This window comes from Microcebus murinus, chromosome 1, assembly GCF_040939455.1.
Source record: "Microcebus murinus isolate Inina chromosome 1, M.murinus_Inina_mat1.0, whole genome shotgun sequence".
In the NCBI taxonomy this organism is placed as follows: Eukaryota; Metazoa; Chordata; class Mammalia; order Primates; family Cheirogaleidae; genus Microcebus; species Microcebus murinus.
The window spans coordinates 33,025,906-33,047,537 of record NC_134104.1 but is presented as its reverse complement, the minus strand read 5'-3'; the positions used below and the strand labels follow the sequence as shown (position 1 = coordinate 33,047,537).

General features: G+C 37.4%; 1 protein-coding gene across 3 annotated transcripts in view; it reads left to right on the top strand.

Annotated features, from left to right (window-relative positions):
- Positions 1-1,337: 1,337 nt before the first annotated feature.
- Positions 1,338-21,632, top strand: part of GBE1 (1,4-alpha-glucan branching enzyme 1) — a 280,122-nt gene continuing 259,827 nt past the window's right edge. For 2 of the 3 annotated variants that reach the window (XM_076000892.1, XM_076000900.1), the window contains exon 1: positions 1,338-1,824. In XM_076000892.1, coding sequence (XP_075857007.1) covers positions 1,682-1,824 — 143 coding nt within the window. In that variant the 5' untranslated portion in view covers positions 1,338-1,681. The remainder of the gene's footprint in view (positions 1,825-21,632) is intronic. The other variant, XM_076000886.1, reaches the window with a different exon arrangement.

Below are 21,632 nucleotides of genomic sequence, written 5' to 3'. Positions count from 1 at the left end.
TAGAAGAGACCAGTTACAGAGATATGCTATGATCCATGTGAGAGATGAGGTTGCCCAGTATAAGAGTGATAACAGCTGGGTGTAGAGGTTTGCACCTGTAATTGTGACTTGGGAGGGTGAGGCGGATGAGCGCTTGAGCTCAGAAGATCTAGGTAGCAGGAGATGACTGATTTTAGATTATGGAGATCTCAGTAGGCAGGAAGTGACATGAACATAGATTTCATAAAAATGTTTGACTGAAGATATATATTTGTGGATCTATTGGGTGTCCTACTTTTGTTTTGTTTTGTTTTTTTCAGTGTTTTATATTTTACAAACGTTTGCCTGTTCTTTATCATCTTTACGGAATAGAAGGCACGCCTTGCCTTAAGGCTGTCCAAGTCTTCCACTTTTTCACATTGAGGTCCTATCTACAAATCTACGTATCTTTCAAGCCTTTATTAAATACTTCACAAAAATCTTTCCTTTTGAATGTTTTAAAACTCAAAGCCCAAGGCTTAGCAATAGTTCCTCCTCCATAGCCCCTAAAATTCTCCAGTCCTAGGTTTTAACAGAGAGAAAAAAAGATTCTCAAGTCACAAACTGGATAGTCTCCCCAGTTTAGGTGCAAAGCAGTTTGGAACCTCCTAGGTTGGTGGCCCCATTTTTCTTGGCGTCCACTTCTGTATTTTTAAAAAAATCATTGAACTAGAAGCCAGTAAGTTAAAAGGAATAAAAGTGGGAACTTCCCAAGTCAAGAAGAGTATCTTGCCTTATCACTGTTAGTAAGTGGCAGTGGAATTCCAATTCCATGATCTTCTTCCATACCATTTACCATAAAATATAGATTAATGGTTGAAAAGCTTGTTACAACTATAAACACTGGTAAATACTTTTTTCTTTTTGGCCGTATGGAGAATGGGAAAATTCTTGCCACAATTTCAACTTTCCACGTTGGCAGTCCACAGAATGGTACCAGAACATCAGTGGTATTTCAGGCTGTCTCTTGATTAAATTCATGAGACAGGGCAAACTCAAGGAGACCCCTGGTTAGTTAATAATATTAATATTTTCAGAAGTATTACTGTACTTACACTTGACTGTTCCCCTCCCTGTGAATTTACTTGATCTGTCTGAAATACTGCCCCAGCAAGAAATTCTTAGAACTTTAAGAAGGAAGGTCCCTTCCAAGAAACCATATTTCCAATTTGAAACAGATGCCGCCAGTGGGGTCTTGCTTAAAGCCAGGAAAACCCCGTCTCCTTCAAGGCAAAAATGGGTCAGGGTCAGGGAGGGCGAGGCAGAGTGAGGTCCGCTCGGGACCCGCCTCCTGGGGTGGCCTCAGCTCCAGAGGAAAAGAGGTTGGGGGAGGAAAGGGCAGATCCCCGCAGCCTCCAGGTGCCAGCCGCGTGAGTGGGCGGAGAGGCCTCGGTGCCTCCTAGGCGCCCGGGACTGCGGGACTGCGTCCAGAGAGATCACCCTAGGTCCCGCTCCTCCCCGCCGGCGGGGGGAGAAGGGGGCAGAAGGCCTCTGTCACCGGCTATAAAGGGCCCTGGGCCGCCGTGGCTCGCCGAGGCTCGCCTCGACACGCCTAGCGTCCTCCGGCTCCGCCCTTGCCGCCTGGCTCCCAGCTCGAGCTCCAGTTCCCGCTCGGGCCCCACTCGACCCTCTCGGGCCTCGGCTACCCGGGCTGCGGCGGAAGATGGCGGATTCGGCGACTCCCGCGGCTGGAGCCCCCGACTCCGAGGCGGCGTTGGCTGCTGCCCTGGCGGACGTGCCCGAATTAGCCAGACTCCTGGAGGTCGACCCGTACCTAAAGCCCTTCGCTGTGGACTTCCAGCGCAGGTACCGCCCGACTCCCTCCCTCCAGCCCGCTGAGAACCGCGCAGTCCGCCTTCCCGGAAGCGGCTCTGCACTCGGGCCCCTCGTACCCCTCGCGCGCGCCGGCCCCGCCCCCGGCGGGGAGGAACCTCGGTGGGCGGGGCGTCGGCTGGCTCGGGAAACTGGGGTCCGCGGCTTCCGAAGTCGTGCGCTAACAGCTCTGACCCCCGGAATGGCCGCTGAAGCGCTGAATAAACTTTCCGCATGCCTTCTCCCCTCCTTCTAATCAGCAGTCTTGCGCCATAGGGTACGTGCCTTGGCTCCCGTCACTCGTTTCCTCTGGTGCTGCTGGAAGTGATGCAACACCACGGCAAGTTTTCTGACACTTGCCCGCACCAGTGTGGTCCTGTGAATTAGAGTGGGCACAACACCCGGCATGTGTAATTGCGCATTTAAAATTTTCTAGTTTATTTCATAGCACATCCTGTGATTTGTTTTTTAATCTAACGGGATTCCCTCAGGCAGACGTCTATCCTGAATTTTGTTCTTTCCTTGCTAATGTTCCCTTCTTGGCGAAGGTAAAGCCTAACTTGGTAAATTTTTCCCCCCTTGGGCCAACATTGATGACTTAAATGTGCAGCAACGTTCGTCCGTTTTAAACTTTGTCATCCGTAAGTGGGAGAAAGGCGAGGAAAGGCAGACTTCCAAAGGCCAGTGTAGGATGTTTTAGTATTAGCTTGTCTCTTCTCATTGTGTACCATTGATTTACCACAATTTAGTTATTGGACTAAGGATTCTACTAATCAGCTCAACTAAAAGGTATAGTTTTTTAAATTGAAAAGAGTTGTTATACTAGTTATAATAGTTACATTTGTGAGGTAAGCTCACTATGATTTAATAGTTTGTGCCCTTTTAGGAGAGCCACTGCAGAATGAAAACTACCCTGTTAATAGAATATACATAGCCAATTTTTGACGTAATAGAAAACATCCAGCTGGCATGAAACAGCATTGAGGGTAATGAAAATGAGTACTTAACAAAGAATGTTAAGATTCTTTGTTAACATGATTTGGAGTTTTGTTTTTTTTTTTAACAACTTAAGTTTGTGTCCTGGCATTGTCAGATATTACATATATTAAATTCAGTAAACATGTATTAAGCAACTTCTGTGAACAAAAACACCGCTCCAGGGATTGTAAGAAATAAGTTGCATGTCTCCATCAGCTTGAATATACTAATGAATGAACCCTCAGCAAAGTAGTTGCCTTGAGCTGCTGCTTACTTAATCAGATGATTATGCTGTTATATAAACCATTTCAGGAGCAGCCTTGTGAAATTGCTTTCAGAATTTGCAGTATATGCCTTCAAAGAAACTGAGTACATAATTCCCATAGTTTAAGATTGGATTTGTTTTAGAAATAGTCAAAACATTTTAGAGCAAAAGATTGTGATTAAAAGTGGTGGTCACATTTTTTCTTGATGTATTGTAACCGTGACATTAATTTACCTGTGTGCTTTGTAAAATGACACTTAAGACATTTTAAAAGAAGAGTTGTGCAACTGTTTTTTCTCTCCCCACCTCCCCCTTTTTGAAATGGTACAAGCAGACAAGCATTCAAACAAAGTTAGTCTTTCTTATACTTCCCTTCCAACTCCCGTAGGACTGAAGCAGTTATAATCTTCTTTCATGGTTTGTCAAAACTAATGAAGGGGACAAAGGCCAGAATAAAGAAGTGGGGGGGATCCAATGTTCTTGGCAAAAAGTCTGGTCTAGTGGGCCTTTATGCCTCACTTTGACCTGGTTTCTACTTCTGGCCTTGATTCTGAGTAATTGCCATTTTCCAGTGCACATGTTATAGTTAGGCATATCAAATGGTATTTTGGCATGAATAATAAAAAATTCCTCCTCCCTGCAGTCTGGTCTTGGTTCCTTGTCCTATTTTCTGTTTATTTCTTTATTTTTATTTATTTATTTATTTTTGAGACAGAGTCTCACTTTGTTGCCCTGGCTAGAGTGTCATGGCATCATCATAGCTCACAGCAACCTCCAATTCCTGGGCTCAAGCAATCTTACTGCCTCAGCCTCCTAAGTAGCTAGGACTACAGGCATGCACTACCATGCCTGGCTAATTTTTTCTATATATTTTTAGTTGTCCAGCTAATTTCTTTCTATTTTTAGTAGAGACAGGGTCTAGCTCTTGCTCAGGCAGGTCTCGAACTCCTGAGCTCAAAGGATCCGCCCACCTTGGTATCTCAGAGTGCTAGGATTACGGGCGTGAACCACCATGCCCATGCTATTTTCTGTTTTATTTCTAATTACCTACTTGGGCAATTTGTCTTTGGCCTAACATAAATACATAGTCAACCATTTAGGTGCAAAGTATGCTTACTAAGGAGTGAGAAGTATTTGGGGTATAAACAACAATATATAAGAGTGGCGTAGAAGGCAGTTTCTTCTCATTGATAGGGTGTCTCTTACTTCCCCAACATATGTTTTTTCATTTTAAATTATTTTGTATGTATGTTGTATTTTGAATGAGATGTGGGGGATTAGTGAGTTGCTCTGTGCTATCAAATAAAAAATAGTACATTAGTGTGGGGGATCACCTCCATGATATCTCACTGATTACCTCCCAAGGTGCAAGGTGGCTTTTTCCACTTGGTGTGTCTGCTTTTTTTAAATTATTTTTTTTAACTATTGTTTACCCTGTAATTAGTTATTGTCATAATTCTAAAATCTTAGGGCTTTAAAGCAACAACATTTAATTGTCCCCCTATTACATGCCTGTGTGAAACAGCCACAGGACTCTCCTTATTACATTCACTCAAGCATCTAAGCTTATGAAGGATTTGTTTTGAAATGTGCTTCTACAATGATAGTGGGAGGGAATAGAGAACATACTGAACTATGCGCTGTTTCTTACAGCTCCTGCTTAGCAGTGTGTCTCTTCTGCTAATACATTATATTGGCCGTTGTATGTTGGCTTTCCATGTCGGTGGAACAGAAAACTGACCTTTGTGAACCAATGGTCAGAATACCACAAGTCTTAATGTACCACAATACATTAAGACTAATCTATCCCTTCTGTTTAAAGTTATATAGTACTTTTGGATATATTATAGCATTTTATGTAATCCTATAACAAAACCAAGATGTAGGCATGGTGAAAGATTTCCCTGTTTTACAGATGAAGAAGCTAAGTGACTGGCTTGAGATCACAGGGCTAGTAAGTACGCAACTGAGATTTATCTTTCTTTACTAAAAAAGGTCACAACTTCACAACAAGAAGTTCACAACTTCTTCATAATTTAAGGGTAATTCTTTTCTTTATCTCTAGCATTATATACTTTGTATTATTTCTTGGCTCTTTGGAGCTATGATCTTGCTTTTCTTCGTTTTCTCAGCTTCATTCTGACCATTTATTTTTTTTTTTATTTTTTATTTTTTTTGAGACAGAGTCTCACTTTGTTGTCCAGGCTAGAGTGAGTGCCGTGGCGTCAGCCTAGCTCACAGCAACCTCAAACTCCTGGGTTCGAGTGATCCTTCTGCCTCAGCCTCCCGAGTAGCTGGGACTACAGGCATGCGCCACTATGCCCGGCTAATTTTTTATATATATATATCAGTTGGCCAATTAATTTCTTTCTGTTTATAGTAGAGACGGGGTCTCGCTCTTGCTCAGGCTGGTTTTGAACTCCTGACCTTGAGCAATCCGCCCGCCTCGGCCTCCCAAGAGCTAGGATTACAGGCGTGAGCCACAGCGCCTGGCCTATTCTGACCATTTAATGTGAGAGATTCTCAGGGCCCTTGCCTAGGGCCTTTTATGTATTCTACTTTCCACTCTTTCCCTAGACATTTTCATCCATCCCATGGATTCCATCTATCTATTGAAGTTGCCCACAACTCTCTTCACCCCAGTTCTTTCTCACATGTATTTTTAAAATCTTCATTTTGATGTTTTATAAGTACAAAGCTCAACATGTATAAGATGGAACTTAATGGATTTTTTTTCCAAACCTGTTTGCCCCTTTATACTTTATCTCAGTGTGTGGTACCCTCATCTACCATTGCTCAAGCCTGAAATGAAACTGAATCTTATTCTTAATTATCCCCTTTCCTTTCCTTGTATCTCTGAGTCTAGTCAATTGTAGCTCCTCACTCTTTCAAGTATATCCCACTTGGCATTCCTTCTGCTATCATCCTGTTTCATGTTGCTAGTATCACTAGCCTGCTTTACAAAAACAGCCTGGTAGCTTCTCTTCCTTTTCCAATCTTCACCTCACTCTACTTCCTCTATCCCTCTTCACTCAAAAACCGAGTAAATAGAATGGACTTTGAAGTAAACAAATCTGAGAGTGATACTTCTCTGCTCAAATTGCTTCAACAATTTCTCATTTCTCTCCATTTTTTTTTTTTTTTTTTTGGAGACAGGTTCTTGCTCTGTTGCCGGGACTAGAGTTCAGTGGCCTCATCGTAGCTCACTGCAATCTCAAACTCCTGACCTCAAACGATCTTCCCACCTCAGCCTCCCAGAGTGCTAGGATTATAAGCATGAGCAACTGCATCTGGCCTCATTTCTCTTAAGTTGTAGTACAGGCTCCTCGTGACCTACAAAAGTCTGCATTATCTGGTCCCTGTGACTTTTTTCAGCCTTATCTTTGTACCCTCCCTCTCACTCTGTACCATCTAACTAGAGGGGGCTTAAAGGGAGAAGGGAAACTAGGATTTCTGGAGCCATTCTGTAAGGATACTAGAATCTTAGTAAAATAAATCAGAAACATAATATCCATTTTCTACCTGTGTTCTTTTTTTCTTGAAAATTTAAGATTTTCATTTCTTACTTTGTCTATCTACACTGGAAGTTAGGGGGTCTGGAAAAATCACCAAATAAAAGGCAAGACAGATCAAGAATTAGAAAAATTTTCTGATCTTCATCAGAAGAATGACTCTATTTTAGCTTAGTAGGAGTGAATTAATAAGTGAACCTTTTCCCGTATTTAATTTTTATTAATATGAAATTATTTCTCTATCCCATAAAAGACATCTAACAAATGTCTAAAGACTATCACCTTGGAGGTGTGCCATCCTATCTGGGATGCCACATGTTTTGTTCAAGACCTGGGTCCCTGTGCTTCTGTATATGCTGTCATTTTTGCTTGCTGCATTCTTTGCTTCTATCTTATGATAAGCTCCTATACATAGGAGCTTATCTTATCATAAGCTCCTATGGAGCCAGGACATAGCTAAGAGACATATTGTTGCCTTTCCTGACTTTTCCTCATCATTGAATCTTCCTCTAGGTGGGGTGAGGGGCTCTTCCTCTTGAACCACACCTATTCTAAGGGTGGTCATCCATTCTATTAATAATATAGTTGTCCTTCTACTCTTTGTATCCCCATCTAGATTATTTGTTCCCATAGGTGTACACTATGTCTATATTATTTATTCCTGTTGTAGTCTCAGTCTATAGTACTGGACCTGGCTCATAGTAAATGCTTAGCATAATATTTGAATGAGCAAATGACTGATTGAAAATATTTTGACACTGGTTTTTTCTTTTTGCCATACCAGTGAGTATAAGGTTAACTTACCTTAAGCTAAAAATGTCTAGAATGCTGGAAAGGATGGACAGAGAACAGGAGTAGTTACTAGGAAGGAAGTTTTATGTGATAATCTGCGAAAGGAGAACATATACTTAAAGAGTATAGAGCCAGATATATAGCTGAAGATAACCAGAATAAATCAAGAGAATAATTCTTAACTAGATATTTCCATACTCTACTGAGACTAAAGGTTTAATCTCTGAAAGAGATTTGGGAGAGTCAGTTTGGGAGAATCTGATATCAAGTTTTGTGCCCAAAAGTGAGAGGGGGGGTTTTTATGAGCCCAAGTATATTAGGTATTATCAAGAGCTCTATTTCATTAGGAAAAATAATTGTAAAATAATTTTTACATAGGTATCTAATATGTATCTAGTAGGTATCTAATCAGAATTGGAAAGTAATTTGGATTTAGTGTGTCAGCATTCACGCCAAATATTGATTCTCACAGCATAGAAGCTTTACATCACAGCTGAATTGTGCACTTTTTTTCTCAGCGCCTGACCAAGTTGGGGGCTCTGAAGAAAGTCAGATGTCAGTGATTTTCGAAGGCAGGGAAGAATCTGAAGATTATGAGATGTACACGACCTGCTCTTCTGTACTGGTAGATTCATTTGCCCTTTGCAGCTGAGATCTGTGCTAACTCCAGAGTCACTCTTGAATTCTCTACAGTGATGGTCAAGAGGTGCTGACCTCTTCTTATTTTTCAAAGTGCCTTAAAAGGACTTGATGGAGCATTTTGGTTTAGTTTAGGCTCTGGCGCCTGCTGCACCACCTCCTGAGAAATGACTCTTTATGTGGTAATTTTGTACAGGATTTTTTTCAGTTCTCGTCAAACTGGGCCCTAGTTAGTCGGTGAGATGATACTTTCTCTGTGAAATGAGCTATAGTTTTAGACTGATAAATATATCATGCTGCTATTTGAAAGCATGTATTAGATTTCAATTATACATTTGTAGGTATTAAAGGAAAACACGAAACTATTTTCTTTGGAGAGAATTGCTGCTACCAGGAACCTTTCATTCTAAAGTAAGCTTACTTTTTACTAGAGAGTAGATTCTCTTGTGTCGATGTCTGCTCGTCAGTATGTGTTCACCATTGTTTGAATCCAGGGTTCTTTTGTGTTTATTATCCAAAAGAAGCCCAATTCTGTTTTGTGTTTAGGGGAACAGGAGCCTGGTACCTTGACAAAAGGTAAAACTGCACGTTAAACATACGTTATTATACAACTTACATTCATTGATTTTTTTAATATAATTCCATTGCAGTTTATTTGATGTTGCTTACATTATGGTAACTAGCTTGTAAAAGATGACTAATTTTTGATGTTCAAATGAATAGAATAATTTAGATTCTAAATTTGGTTTTTTCATATGTAAAATGGGAAAAATATATATAAAAATATTGCTGAGTGACTGTTCCAATTATAAGAGTGAGACAAGGCTTGAATTTTAGCACTCATAACGAATAAATGGCTTTGAGTCCTAGGGCAAATTAATCAACCTCTGTGAACGAGTTTCTTTCTCTGTAAAAGATGACTAGAATCCAGTTTGTAGAGTGTCCTGAGGACTAGAAATATATGTAAAGATGCTCAGTAAATAAATAATAATTTGATGATGATAATATTAGCAAGCTAACTTTCCAACTTAAATACTTACTAGAATGTTATATTCAGAAGATTTTATTCTTAGCTCTTTAATGCTATATTCTGAAATCAGCTATCAGATAAATGCCATGTCTAGAAATTTCCCACAACTCTTTGCTTTACTGGTTAACTGTCTTTACTTAGGGAGAGGAGTTCCTTCTTTTTTTCCTAGTAGAAGTAATTGTGTGAATGAGGTGAAGCACGTAGTAATTTTAATCATAATCTAATAGAGAAGGGAAAGAATATGTTTAAACTTTGATTCTTAATTTAGAGAGGAAACGATAAGGCAATTGCCAGTTTACTGTAAGCTAAAGGCAAGATGAGTCCTGGGATATAATGAGCACAAAGTTCCTTTCATTGAGAGAGGTAAAAGCTAGCCTGCAGAAATTCAAAATCGCTCTTCTCTTGATCTTCCTTTTCTGTCTTTTCTCTTCTTTCATCTGACTGCTAAGTGTTCATATTCTTGGGCATCAAACAGCTGCAGGGATTTTCTTCTTCCTGAACTCAGGATGGTTAAAGGAATGGTCATACTGAGTTTACTAATAGCAGAAATAACTTTGAAAATAAGACTAATGTGGAAGAAGAAAAAATACATAATAGCAGCTCAAAAGTTTGAAAGTGAAAGAATTATTCTAGTGTTTTTCTGAACATATGTTATATACATATGATATATTAATAAGAAAAATTTTAAATCATTTGTCCTGCCATCTCTGTTTTTGCTTTCTCTCTCGTTAATATTTGATGATTGCAGTCATTTTCAATAGATTTGATTTTGCCATAAGATGCATAAAACAAAGGAATGGAATATACATATGTATTTTAGCAGAACCATTGGATGATAAATTACAATGAGACATAATCTTCTGGTATGTACACTAGTTCTACAATCCAAAATATGATAATCAGAAACCAAGAATAAACATATATTCATGGCTGGGTGCAGTGGCTCACGCCTGTAATCCTAGCACTCTGAGAGGTTGAGGCGAGAGAATTGCTTGAGCTAAGGAGTTCAAGACCAGTCTGAGCAAGAGTGAGACCCCGTATCTACTATAAATAAATAAATAAATATTCTTGCATAGGTAAATTTGTAGTTCTCTAAATATTCAGCAAAAATTAACTATTTGTTTAACCAGTGATACCGTATGTTATTCAATATCATCAATCTAATTTGTTTTCATTGTTATAAATAATAAGCACCTAGCCATAGATTATATTTAATTATGAGTAACTACACAATACAGATATGCAGGCTGTCAGCGAAACATAATAAAATTAGTTATGTGTTTAGGTGCATGTAACAGAATATCCAACACTTGCCTAATTAAAATGTTTGAAAATTTTACAGAAAATCCTACAAACAGTGAATTAGAGAAATAGAGGCTTATATCTCTCCCTTATGAAGAAAATGAATGAAGGGGGTGGTTTGGGCCATACCATAGATTCATCCTTCTTTATCTTTCTGTCCTATTATCCTTAGCATATGGTCACTATTCTTATGCTTAGAAGATGACTGGGCACACATGCTGGCTTACTATGTCTATTTTTGCCAAGCGTTGGTTAGCTTTCCTATAAATCCCATTTAGGTCTTTTCATTTATCAGAGCTGTCCAGTGATCATCCTTAGCTGAAAGTGAGCCTCGATGGATGATTCTCACCCATCTTCCTGAGAAATTTCTCTTTGTCTCATCCCTCACAGCTTCCTGGGGCTCTTTCCCTTTCTCCAAAGAGGAAACTACATCTGGCAACAGATGAAAAGCCCTGGGGATACCATGTTCTAGTCCTTTAGCATCACATGTAGGTACAGAATCTTCTTAGCAGAGTCTGGACATTGCTTCTGTTTCTGAGAGAAGTCTACAGTCACATCCTCAATATCACCAACCCCTGGGTCGTGGCTTTTAGTTCGCTAGCCCTGATCTTTGTTTTCCTAGATTCTTTTATTAGGGAGACACAGAGAGTTGTTAGCTGCTCTGTCTCAAAGTAAACTGATTCAGCCTCTTCAGTCACTTGGCTCCTCTAAAGGAACTCCGCTACCTTCTCTTTTTAATTTCATAAATAGTTTACTCTTAAAAAATATAAGAGTGTTTTGAGATGAAATCAGTTTGTTAATTACTAATCAGTTTGTTCCATGTTATCTTGAGCTCATTAAGCACTTCGGGACCAGCCTCTATTGTAGTTGACAGCCATAGATGAATGCTCACAGACCAGCCTCGACTATAGTCGATAGCCACAGATGAAGCGCACAGCGACTTTAGCCGACAGCCGTGATAGGACTTTTCTAATTTTTCATTTACCAAAATAAAATTGTGAACATTTAAAAATAGCGTAATGAAAACATATATGTATATGTTACCTATTCTGATTTACATTACAAGTAAAGCTGTCTGTAAAGTAAAACAAGCTTTCAGTGCTTTAAAGCTTTCACACAAGAGCAAAATGGATTTGTAAAAACGGATTTGTCGTCAATGCACAGCACAAGCTATTGTGCGGACTATGAGTGCCGGCTGTGGGCAAGGTTTCGGGGCCAGTGAGCACGGTCCCGAAGTGGTTAAAAAATGGTCAGTTTTATCTTTAAGTTATATGGAGAACAGAATATTTGTGGGATTAGAAAGAAAAGGAGAACTAAATTAAAGATGTCAGTTGATTTATGGTCAGTCTTTAAAATATGAATTGTTTTTTTGTTATCTAACTACATGCAAGCTTATGAGTCTTTAAATTATACCTTTTTATCTTTTATTTTTTTTAAATTAAGCTGTGCAATGTGAACAAAAGTTCTCTGAAAAGGAATTTGGAGGATTTATTCAAGTGAACACTTTACACACTGAGGAGATGCAGCCTTCAGTGTAAAGTATTCCAGAGAATAAAGAGAAGGGTCAAGTTTTATAGCAAAAGTTCCCGCCCAGGTTCCCAGTCAGGTTCATTTATGCAAATGAAGGCTTGAAACTTGCTTAGTTCTGATTAGGTTGATACAACTGAGCACTAATGGGTTGATACAGGTTAATACAGGTGAGATCTGATTGTTTGGTTCAGGTGAACTCTGAAAATCCCAAAGATAAAAAGGTACAGGTTTTCAGGGAACTCAGAGTGTGTTTATGCCCCCTTGTCAGCAAATGGCTGCTTGGCTATATTTTAAATTTAGGCGCAGTTAGCCACTTCAGTATCTATCTTGAAGGACTGGCCTCTTCACGTTCATATTTACTCATAGTAACTATCCTTCATGGTTGCCATTTCTGTACTTTTTTTTTTTTTTCCTTTTCCTCCCACCTCTTATCTTTCTGGATTAAAAATTTCTGACACTTTTGTTTGCTTATTCATTTTTTGTTTGTACCTGGGAGTCTTACCAGTTGTCTTGACCATTTTAGTTGACAGTGCCATTTGCTTGTTTAAGTTGTACTTACTAGTGATAGGAGTGTATTGAAATAACAGGTCTTTTTTTACTTCACTTTTCCAGGATGTCTTTTATTGAAAACTGTGTGCTATCCATGTAGTATTAGGCAAACCTCTGCCCGTAAATATAAGACAGGAAGTACATTGAAATAAGAGTGGTGTCAAAAATAAGGGTTGCAACAGGTTCAAAGTACCTTTAAAGTCAGAAGGCATTTGAAAATGTAGTGGAGATTGTTTAGAGAATTACAATTTGTGTTAGATTGAATTTTTTAAAAAGTTTTTATTCTGAAATAATTAGACACTCATAGAAAGTTGTAAATAGAATACAAAGAAGGCTCCTGTACCCTTCACCAATCTTGCCCCAGTGGTAATAACTTGCATAACTGTAGTGTGGTATGAAAACCAGAAATTGATATTGGTACAATCTACAGACCTTATTCAGATTTCTCCTGTTTTTACATAAGCTTATTTGTGTGTGTGTGTGTATACTTATTTACAATTTTGTTACATGTATTATTGTAACTGTCACCAACATGAAGATACAGAACTGTTCCATTACCACAAAGGAACTCCCTTGTGCTACCCCTTTATACTCACACAGTGATTCTCCCCACACCCATTCCTAATCTTTGGCAGCCACTGATCTGGTTTCCATCTCTATACCTTTTTTCATTTTGGGAGTGTTGTATAAATTAAATCATATATAAGCTTTTGAGATTGGCTGTTTTTCACTCAGCATAATGCCATTGAGATGTACTCATGTTGCATATATCAATAATTTGTTACTTTTTGTCATTGTCATAGTATGGATTATGGATGTGCCATCCATCTAATTTGCTTATTCACTTGCTGAAAGACATTTGGATTGTTTCCAGTTTTGGGTTATTACAAATATTACAATAAAACTATGATATGAATATTTATGTTTAGGTTTTATTTCTCTGGGATAAATGCCCAGGAATGTGATGGCTGGGTTACATGGCAAGAATTTCTTTAAGAGGATACTTTGAATAGCAAGGCACTGCATGGTTCCATACCTCAGTCAGTTCAAAACCATTAGCAAGGGACCAAATTTTATTTTGTAAATATTTAAGCTAATACCATATCCCAAATTTTTGAAAATAAGTAATCCATCTATACTAATGTAGTTAAACAAGTTAATTTTTTGATGGTCATAATGATTTTTGTGACTTTTATTGTAGATAAAAGGGTTTTTATTGTTAGTATTATCAAAATTGCTATTTCTTACATATGCATTATGAGTTTTACTGTTGCATATGGATCTTTAGGATAAAATATAGATGGTGACCACATGCAGAAAACTATTTCCCAAAAATGATGTCCCAGGGCATATATGAGCATCTGAGTCACAGATTGTTTCATTAATTTGTTTATTTAACAAATCTATTTTAACATCCCCTTTTTATTTTTCTATGTGATAGAGCAAATATGAGTAAGATAGGCTTCCTACCTGACAGGAGCTCAATTAGACAAGTAAACAGTTATTGTAGATACTTACGTACAAAATTCAGTGTAATAGAGATGAAAGCATGTACCTTGTTCTGTTAAGGAAGCGGGAATACATAAAGAAGTTTATTTGAATTGCCTTAAATTCTTAAAATTACTTCTCTATAAAAGAAGGAATGATTCTTTAAGAATGTGGACAAAGTCTGTAAGACTTTTTTGGAAATAGTCAAAGAATATAATAGCTAAGATATTAATCTTCAATAAAACATTTAATGAAGATATGTGAACTTGTGTACAGCTTTTCCTACTTAAAATGAAAGTTTACTTACAAAGTGGTTCAGTTGCAAAATGTGCTTGTGTAAGAATTGCCACATTGTGTGAGAACTGGAGCCTCTAAAAGAGTTTATATAAATCATATATGAAAACATATCAACATCTATCTTTACAACCAATAGGTCAATTTTGAAAGGGAGAGTAGGCTATTTTTAAGGGCAGCAAGGCAACTCCTAAGTAAGCTAAGGGGCCCCATTCCTGAGTGAGTCAGGGGGACATTGTGACCAGCATTACCTGGTTGGAAGAGTAAAGCAAATGCTCAACGAGTGCTAAATGCCTCTTCCTGATCCCACCTCAAGTGTCTCGCTTAGATCAGCACTATTCAATAGAAATATAATAGAATCACATATATAATTTAAAATTTTCTAGTAGCCACATTAAAAAAGGTAAAAAGAAGCAGATGAAATTATTTTTTATAATATATATTATTTAACCCAATGAATTCAAAATAGCATTTCAATATATAATTTGAAAAAAATTACTGATGAGGTATAATTTTTTTTTAATGTTAGGTCTTTGAAACCTGATGTGTATTTTACCTTTACAGTACATCTCAATTGGGACTAGCCACAATAACAATGTGTGGCTGGTGGCTACCATATTAGACAGTGCAGGCTTAGATTATATATTTGAAAGAGGAGCTTTTATTAGTAGATTAAGAGCTGGTATGACTCCACAAAGAGACTAAAGGAGAACATTAAGGAGGAAGAAAGGTTCTGTCAGCTCTATGTTTATCAAAGAGGTAATTAGATCTATAGAGTTTCTGACTTTGCCTAAGATAGGGACTCAGCAGTTATGGACCAATGACATTTTTTATACTGGATAAGAAATAAATGGATAGTATCTTAAATGTAAACATGGAGATATGCTACATATTTAATTAACTAGGGCTGAGTAGATGGCCATGTTTTTCCCAGGTTATTCTGCGTGACTAGTCCACATTGACCTTTTCAATTAGGTTATTCTTATTTATGTCATAGTTTCTTATGCTAAGTGCATTATATCTGTCACATAAAGCAAAAACACAAACAACACAAAGTAAAACTTGGGCCGGTTAAAGTAAATCTGGTCCTTCTTGATAAAGTGACTGAGATCAGGTGATTGCTCTCTGCTCTAATAGCCCTAGACCTTTCTGGATATGCCAACTTCACTTGGACCCAGCCCAAATAGCAGCTGTTCCTAACTTTGTTGTCTCAAAAATATTGCTTATGTGTGGTGACTCATTATGACTTGCATTATTCCTAAGTTGGTCTCTGCTTACAAGAGAGGAAGGTTGGAAGGGTTGCTTCTCTCTCATACTTAAAAATAGTGATAATTTTGTGGGTGTGTGCATGCAGGAGCACATGTGTACCTTGTGACTTTTTATGTCCTTTTCTTCATGACTTGCTTTTCTTGTTTCTTCTAGATGGCATTTCCTTCGATATTTATACATTTTACTTATTTTGCACCTACTCACTTTGAATACTTAATAGTTAGGCTTGTAATCATAGTGAAAACATTGCCATTTATAGAAGCATTTGTTCTCATGAGTGATCAATCAGGTTTTTCCAGTGGAATACTGTTTTCTTGCTCTCTTTAGTATTGCATTTTCCACACTGTAGCTGCTGAGTACATGCTGACTCACTGAGCATCTCTGGGATGCTGCATGTGTGTTTTGAATTTAAGAAGAAAAGAATATACTTAGGGAACATATTATTGTCTTTTCATGTTTTCTATAGAACTTAGAATAGAGATTTGTACTCAAGGAGGGTTTTGCAAATATATATTAACTAGGGGTCTGGTCCAGCTTGTTCTGTAATATTAGAAATCTAGAAATATTTATTACTGTAGTTGTTGGAAGGTCCCTAGAAATGGTTGAGAGTAATTCTTTTATCATGTAGTGGCCTGTGGTGGGCAAAACCTCTCTCACACACAGCTTAACCTTTCTCGTGTCTAATACTACTCATGAAGAAGATTGTAATTTGTGCATTGTGCTTTTATCAGGTTGCTGTTCCCAATGCAGTTAGTGTAATTTTTCATTTCCTAACAGTCCTCAGGCAATTCTGTTTAACATGCTTTCTATTTCAGAACATTCTTCTATTTAAAAAATTTCTTTCGCCTCAGGCCCAACATGCTTTTCCAGCCAGGCCAGTAGTAATTTCTATCCTTGCTGGCTTCATTCACCTTCACTGTTAAAATTCGTGGATTCCCTAGGAATGTTTTCCTTTTGTGTTTATGGCATAGCAAATGTTGGGATGCCTTTGCCTTCTATTTGTTGATGTTACTCTGGTTCGCAAAAATATTTTTATTGCTAGGTGAATACATGACTATTTTTTATTTTTATTTAAAATCTGCTTAATTTTTTTATGTCATACTTTGTTTTCTTAATAAATAGAGTTTTAATATTCCACCTGAGCTTTTAAAGTTGTCTGCAGAATTTTCCTGAACAACAGTATTCCTACTAGAATAAGAGTCTGATTTACTGATTTCTTATTTTTAAAAAAAGCATTCATGTTTATTTAATAGGTAGCAAATTTCCTTTTTAAGGTGGTATCTTAAAAGTGAATGAAACAAGTTAGCTGGATTGCCATCCCAGGTGATCATAAATTAGGTGTGATTTTGGTTTGAGAGGAGACAGCACTCTTGATGATCTTGAAGTTAGCTCTGAATTTGGTAACAATGACATACCCTAGCAGGATTTAGGTTTCTAACTGGGAAAGCCTATAGTTAGGGTACAGTTGGCTTTGAGGTTAGGATGCAGTGGGTCTGTGGAACAAAGAAAGCATTTGTTCTCTTACCATAAGGCACTTCTGGCTTATAGGAAAACTTTGAAACATTTACTATAATATCAAGGTTTTCAGAGATTCCAGGGAATATGTGTGGAGAGAGCTAAGGCTAAACTAAAATTAGAACTCTGGCTATATTATAAACACATATCATACCTTTGTATATATCATACACATAATACATATGTGTGTGTTTTACCACACACATATAACATGTATGATATATAAGGGACTTTTATATCATGCCTTGTCTTAGTTGGAATGAATGTTTTCTCATTCATTGTATCGATTTCTATTTACAAACATGGGAGAAAATAGAGATTTTCCTCTCTTTGGGGATACTCATAATCGTGTTAAGGAGAAGGAAAGAGTACTTCTTTTTTGGGTTTTAGTTTGCCTTTTAAATTTCATTGCCACTCCTCTCAACTTCCATCTGTGTTGACATTTGGGAATTTTGTGGTTGCTCTTTCTCAAGTGGAGTGGAAATGCTTAAAACAGAATTTACACTTTTACACAACTGAGGCTTTATCAGATTTTGACTCTCTCCAGGTCTAAATACTGTTTCTTTGACTTAAAAAAAAAAAAGAAACATTTTGTTGAACTAAATACTTCTTAAGCTTGTAATGCTACTCATTATTGTATATTATTAACAACCATTTTTGCATTGATGGAAAGTTGTGTCTGGAAATGCAAAGATAAATATTAAAGTTTCAGGTACTTAATATCTTATGGCATCAAAGAGATGTTTTTATACAGATATTATTATTAATTGCTATTTGTTAATTACATTGTGGTTTTATTTTCATTTTAAATAAGGTTCATTTAACCTAGGAAATAACACAAATTTGAGTAAGCCATAGGTAGACACATTTGGTGCCTTATGACTTAATGTTGGCTCTGTGCTCTGTTTTCTTAAACTTTTAAGTCCCAGTCAGTTGGCATTTTCTGTGTGTGTGTGTGTCTGTGAGAGAGAGAAAGAAAGATTGATTCTTAGGCTGAATAATTTGTAGCATGGATCTCAGTTCAGTTACTGACACGTTTGCTGGTTGATCCCTAAGACTGTTTAGCTCGTGGTGTTTGTGATGGATTCTGTTAGACAAATTAGATTTTAGATTTTAAACAAATTATGTGTGTGTGTGTGTGTGTGTGTGTACGTGTTCTGATATTCTTTGGCAATACGGTAGAAGCTTGTTGTAATTTCCTAATGCAGGCATGGATACAGGTAATGCAGAAGTACTATTCTTAGCTATTTGTATAGATAGAGAGAAAGCAAAATCTCATAATGGCTTTAGCTATCTCATACTTGCCATTTTCAATTCTGCACCTCATGGAGTGCCCTTTGGCTAGTTACTGCATCAATTTCCCTCAATTATAGTTCTCTTCTGCTCAGTATATTTACAACAAAAAGAGTAATTAGAAGTTAGGTGGTCTCCAACATATGACCATATAGTTCATGATTATTTGTTTTTGGTTTTTTGTTTGTTTTGTTTTGGCTTTTCATAAGGGCCAGTATTATGTATAGATACATACTAGTTAAAAATAAAAAGAAATCCTCCCATGCACAGCTGGAACTCATATTTTAAAATTCAGATATGAGACAAAAGTGGAAAAGTATAGATTAAACAAAAGCACTGTAATGTGTATTGGTAAATTTTTATTTTTAATTGTTTATTATGAGCTTATAGAAAGGGTTTGTAGAAAAAAACCATGACTAATTTATATGTTTGGATATATATTTATGGTTAAAATAGTAATAAAATAGCAGAAATATTTTATAAAGGAATAGAATATATGTCAGTTTGCAAAGGACGATACACCAAGGTGAAATTGGTTTAACCAGTTTTGGAAGTCTTGTGAAAAAAACTCAAGTCAATAATGAAAACTCTCAATAAAATCAAGTCAACTAGAGAGAAAATCAGTATGACCACATTATTGTGTTGCCTAAGTTGATGGACAGGGTAAACTATTTTATTTTTCTATTAAGAAAAGATAGGGCCGGGCGCGGTGGCTCACGCTTGTAATCCTAGCACTCCGGGAGGCCGAGGCGGGCGGATTGCTTGAGGTCAGGAGTTTGAAACCAGCCTGAGCAAGAGCAAGACCCCCGTCTCTACTATAAATAGAAAGAAATTGGCCGGGCGCGGTGGCTCACGCCTGTAATCCTAGCACTTTGGGAGGCCGAGGCGGGCGGATTGCTCAAGGTCAGGAGTTCGAAACCAGCCTGAGCAAGAGCGAGACCCCGTCTCTACCAAAAATAGAAATAAATTAATTGACCAACTAAAATATATATACAAAAAATTAGCTGGGCATGGTGGCGCATGCCTGTAGTCCCAGCTACCCGGGAGGCTGAGGCAGGAGGATTGCTTGAGCCCAGGAGTTTGAGGTTGCTGTGAGCTAGGCTGACGCCATGGCACTCACTCTAGCCTGGGCAACAAAGCGAGACTCTGTCTCAAAAAAAAAAAAAAAAAAAAAAAAAAAAAAAAAAAAAAAGAAAGAAATTAATTGGCCAACTAATATATATAGAAAAAATTAGCCGGGTATGGTGGCACAACAAAGTGAGACCCTGTCTCAAAAAAAAAAAAAAAAAAAAGAAAGATAGGCCATGTGCTGTGGCTCACACCTGTAATCCTAGCACTCTGGGAGGTTGAGGCGGGCGGATTGCTTGAGGTCAGGAGTTCAAAACCAGCCTGAGCAAGAAAGAGCAAGGCCCCGTCTCTACTATAAATAGAAAGAAATTAATTGGCCAACTATTATATATAGAAAAAATTAGCCAGGCATGGCGGAGCATGCCTGTAGTTCCAGCCACTCGGGAGGCTGAGGCAGAAGGACTGCTTGAGCCCAGGAGTTTGAGGTTGCTGTGAGGTAGGCTGACGCCACCGCACTCACTCTAGCCTGGGCAACAAAGTGAGAAAAAGAAAAAAGAAAAGAAAAGATAGATTCTTAGATTTGAACTCTCCTGAGACAGGCATCAACTCACTCAGTATTTGCCAGGTAATATGTTTTGTTCTAGAAGGTATACACCTGTGTTTTGTTCTTGAGTAATTTACTGTCTAGTTGGAGGTAATAAGAAGAATTCAGTGATACATGGTAGTATATAATATTTTGATAACTGAAATGTTTTATATCCAAAATAAATTCCTGAGTTTGGAAGTTATATACCCAAAAGTTTTGATGAGCTTCCCACAAAATATTTTGCTTAAATTATACAAAATTGCTGATGGATAGGCTGACAGTGTATGTTGCTGTGGTTAAAAGCTGAGGCTTGTGTCAGTTAACTTGGATTTGAATCCCAGCTCCCTAACTTATTACTTATGTGCTATGGTCTGAATGTTTGTATCTTCCCCAAGTTCATATATTAAAATCATAAAATTCATAAAAAATCATAAAGTTCATAAAATTAAAATCATATATCAAATTCATATATTAAAACCCCTAAGATGATAGTATTAAGAAATGAGGCCTGTGGGAGGTGATTAGGTCATGAGGGTCCTGCTCTCATGAGTGTTTAGTACCTTTATAAAGGAAGACTAAGGGAGCTCATATGCCCCTTCTGCTCTATGAAGAAGTAGCAACAAGGCACCAGCTATGAAACAGAGAGCCCTCACCAGACACCAAATCTGCTGATACTCTGATCTTGAACTCCCCAGCCTTTAGAACTATGAGCAATAAATTTATCTTGTTTATAAATTACCCAGTCTAAGGCATTTTGTTATAGCAGCTCAAATGGACTAAGACACTATGTGACATGAATAAATTATTTAACTTTGTTAACGCTTAATTTTGTAATCTGCAACATGAGTATAATAATACCAGCTTTATCAAGATTTTGTGAGGATTAAATGGAATAGTCCATGTAGTGAATGACTAACAAGAAGTATTTGCTTCATAGATATTATTAATGGTGATAAGGAGATATGGACAATAAAGTGATTCACAGAATTACATTCCAGGGTATGCAATTTTTATGATGCTCTAAGCTGATGATAGGAACAAAACCCATAACTATACCCAATCATTAAAAAGTAGAAATTTTCTCTAGATTTCTCTGCCTAAGTGTTTACATTCTTTATTTTAGTTTTATATCAGTGCTTTACAACCTATGGTAAAGGTTTAGTTTTTCTTTTTTTTCCAGCTCTTTTAGTCTACCAGAGACTGATACTTCCATGAAAGTCAAGAAAAAAGTTACTAGAAAAATTAAATTAAAAAAGACATAACAAAATACAAGTATCAGTTCTTAAATTAGCGTCAACATATATAAAAATACTCTTCACAACTGCTATAGAAGTTTCTGTATTCTTACTCTTGACTTAAGTACTTATTTTATCATAGGACAGTGATGGCTCAGCACTGGTCCATAGGTCACATATCTGAGTAGCATTGCTTTAAATATCACATATATGTTCATTTACTTCAAAATTCATATCTCTTTAGATTTATACTTGGAGATGATCATCTCTCTCTTCTTATTAAATGACACTGTTTATGACCTTTTGTAACTTTATTTTTTAATTAGTTTCCTTCACTGAATGGCATGTAATAAGTACATTTTTGAAGACTTAAGAGGCAACTGTAGCACTCCATGTGGGTGATTATGGTAGCTTAGATTGAGATGGTGGTCGTATAAATGGAAAACAATGCTGATTT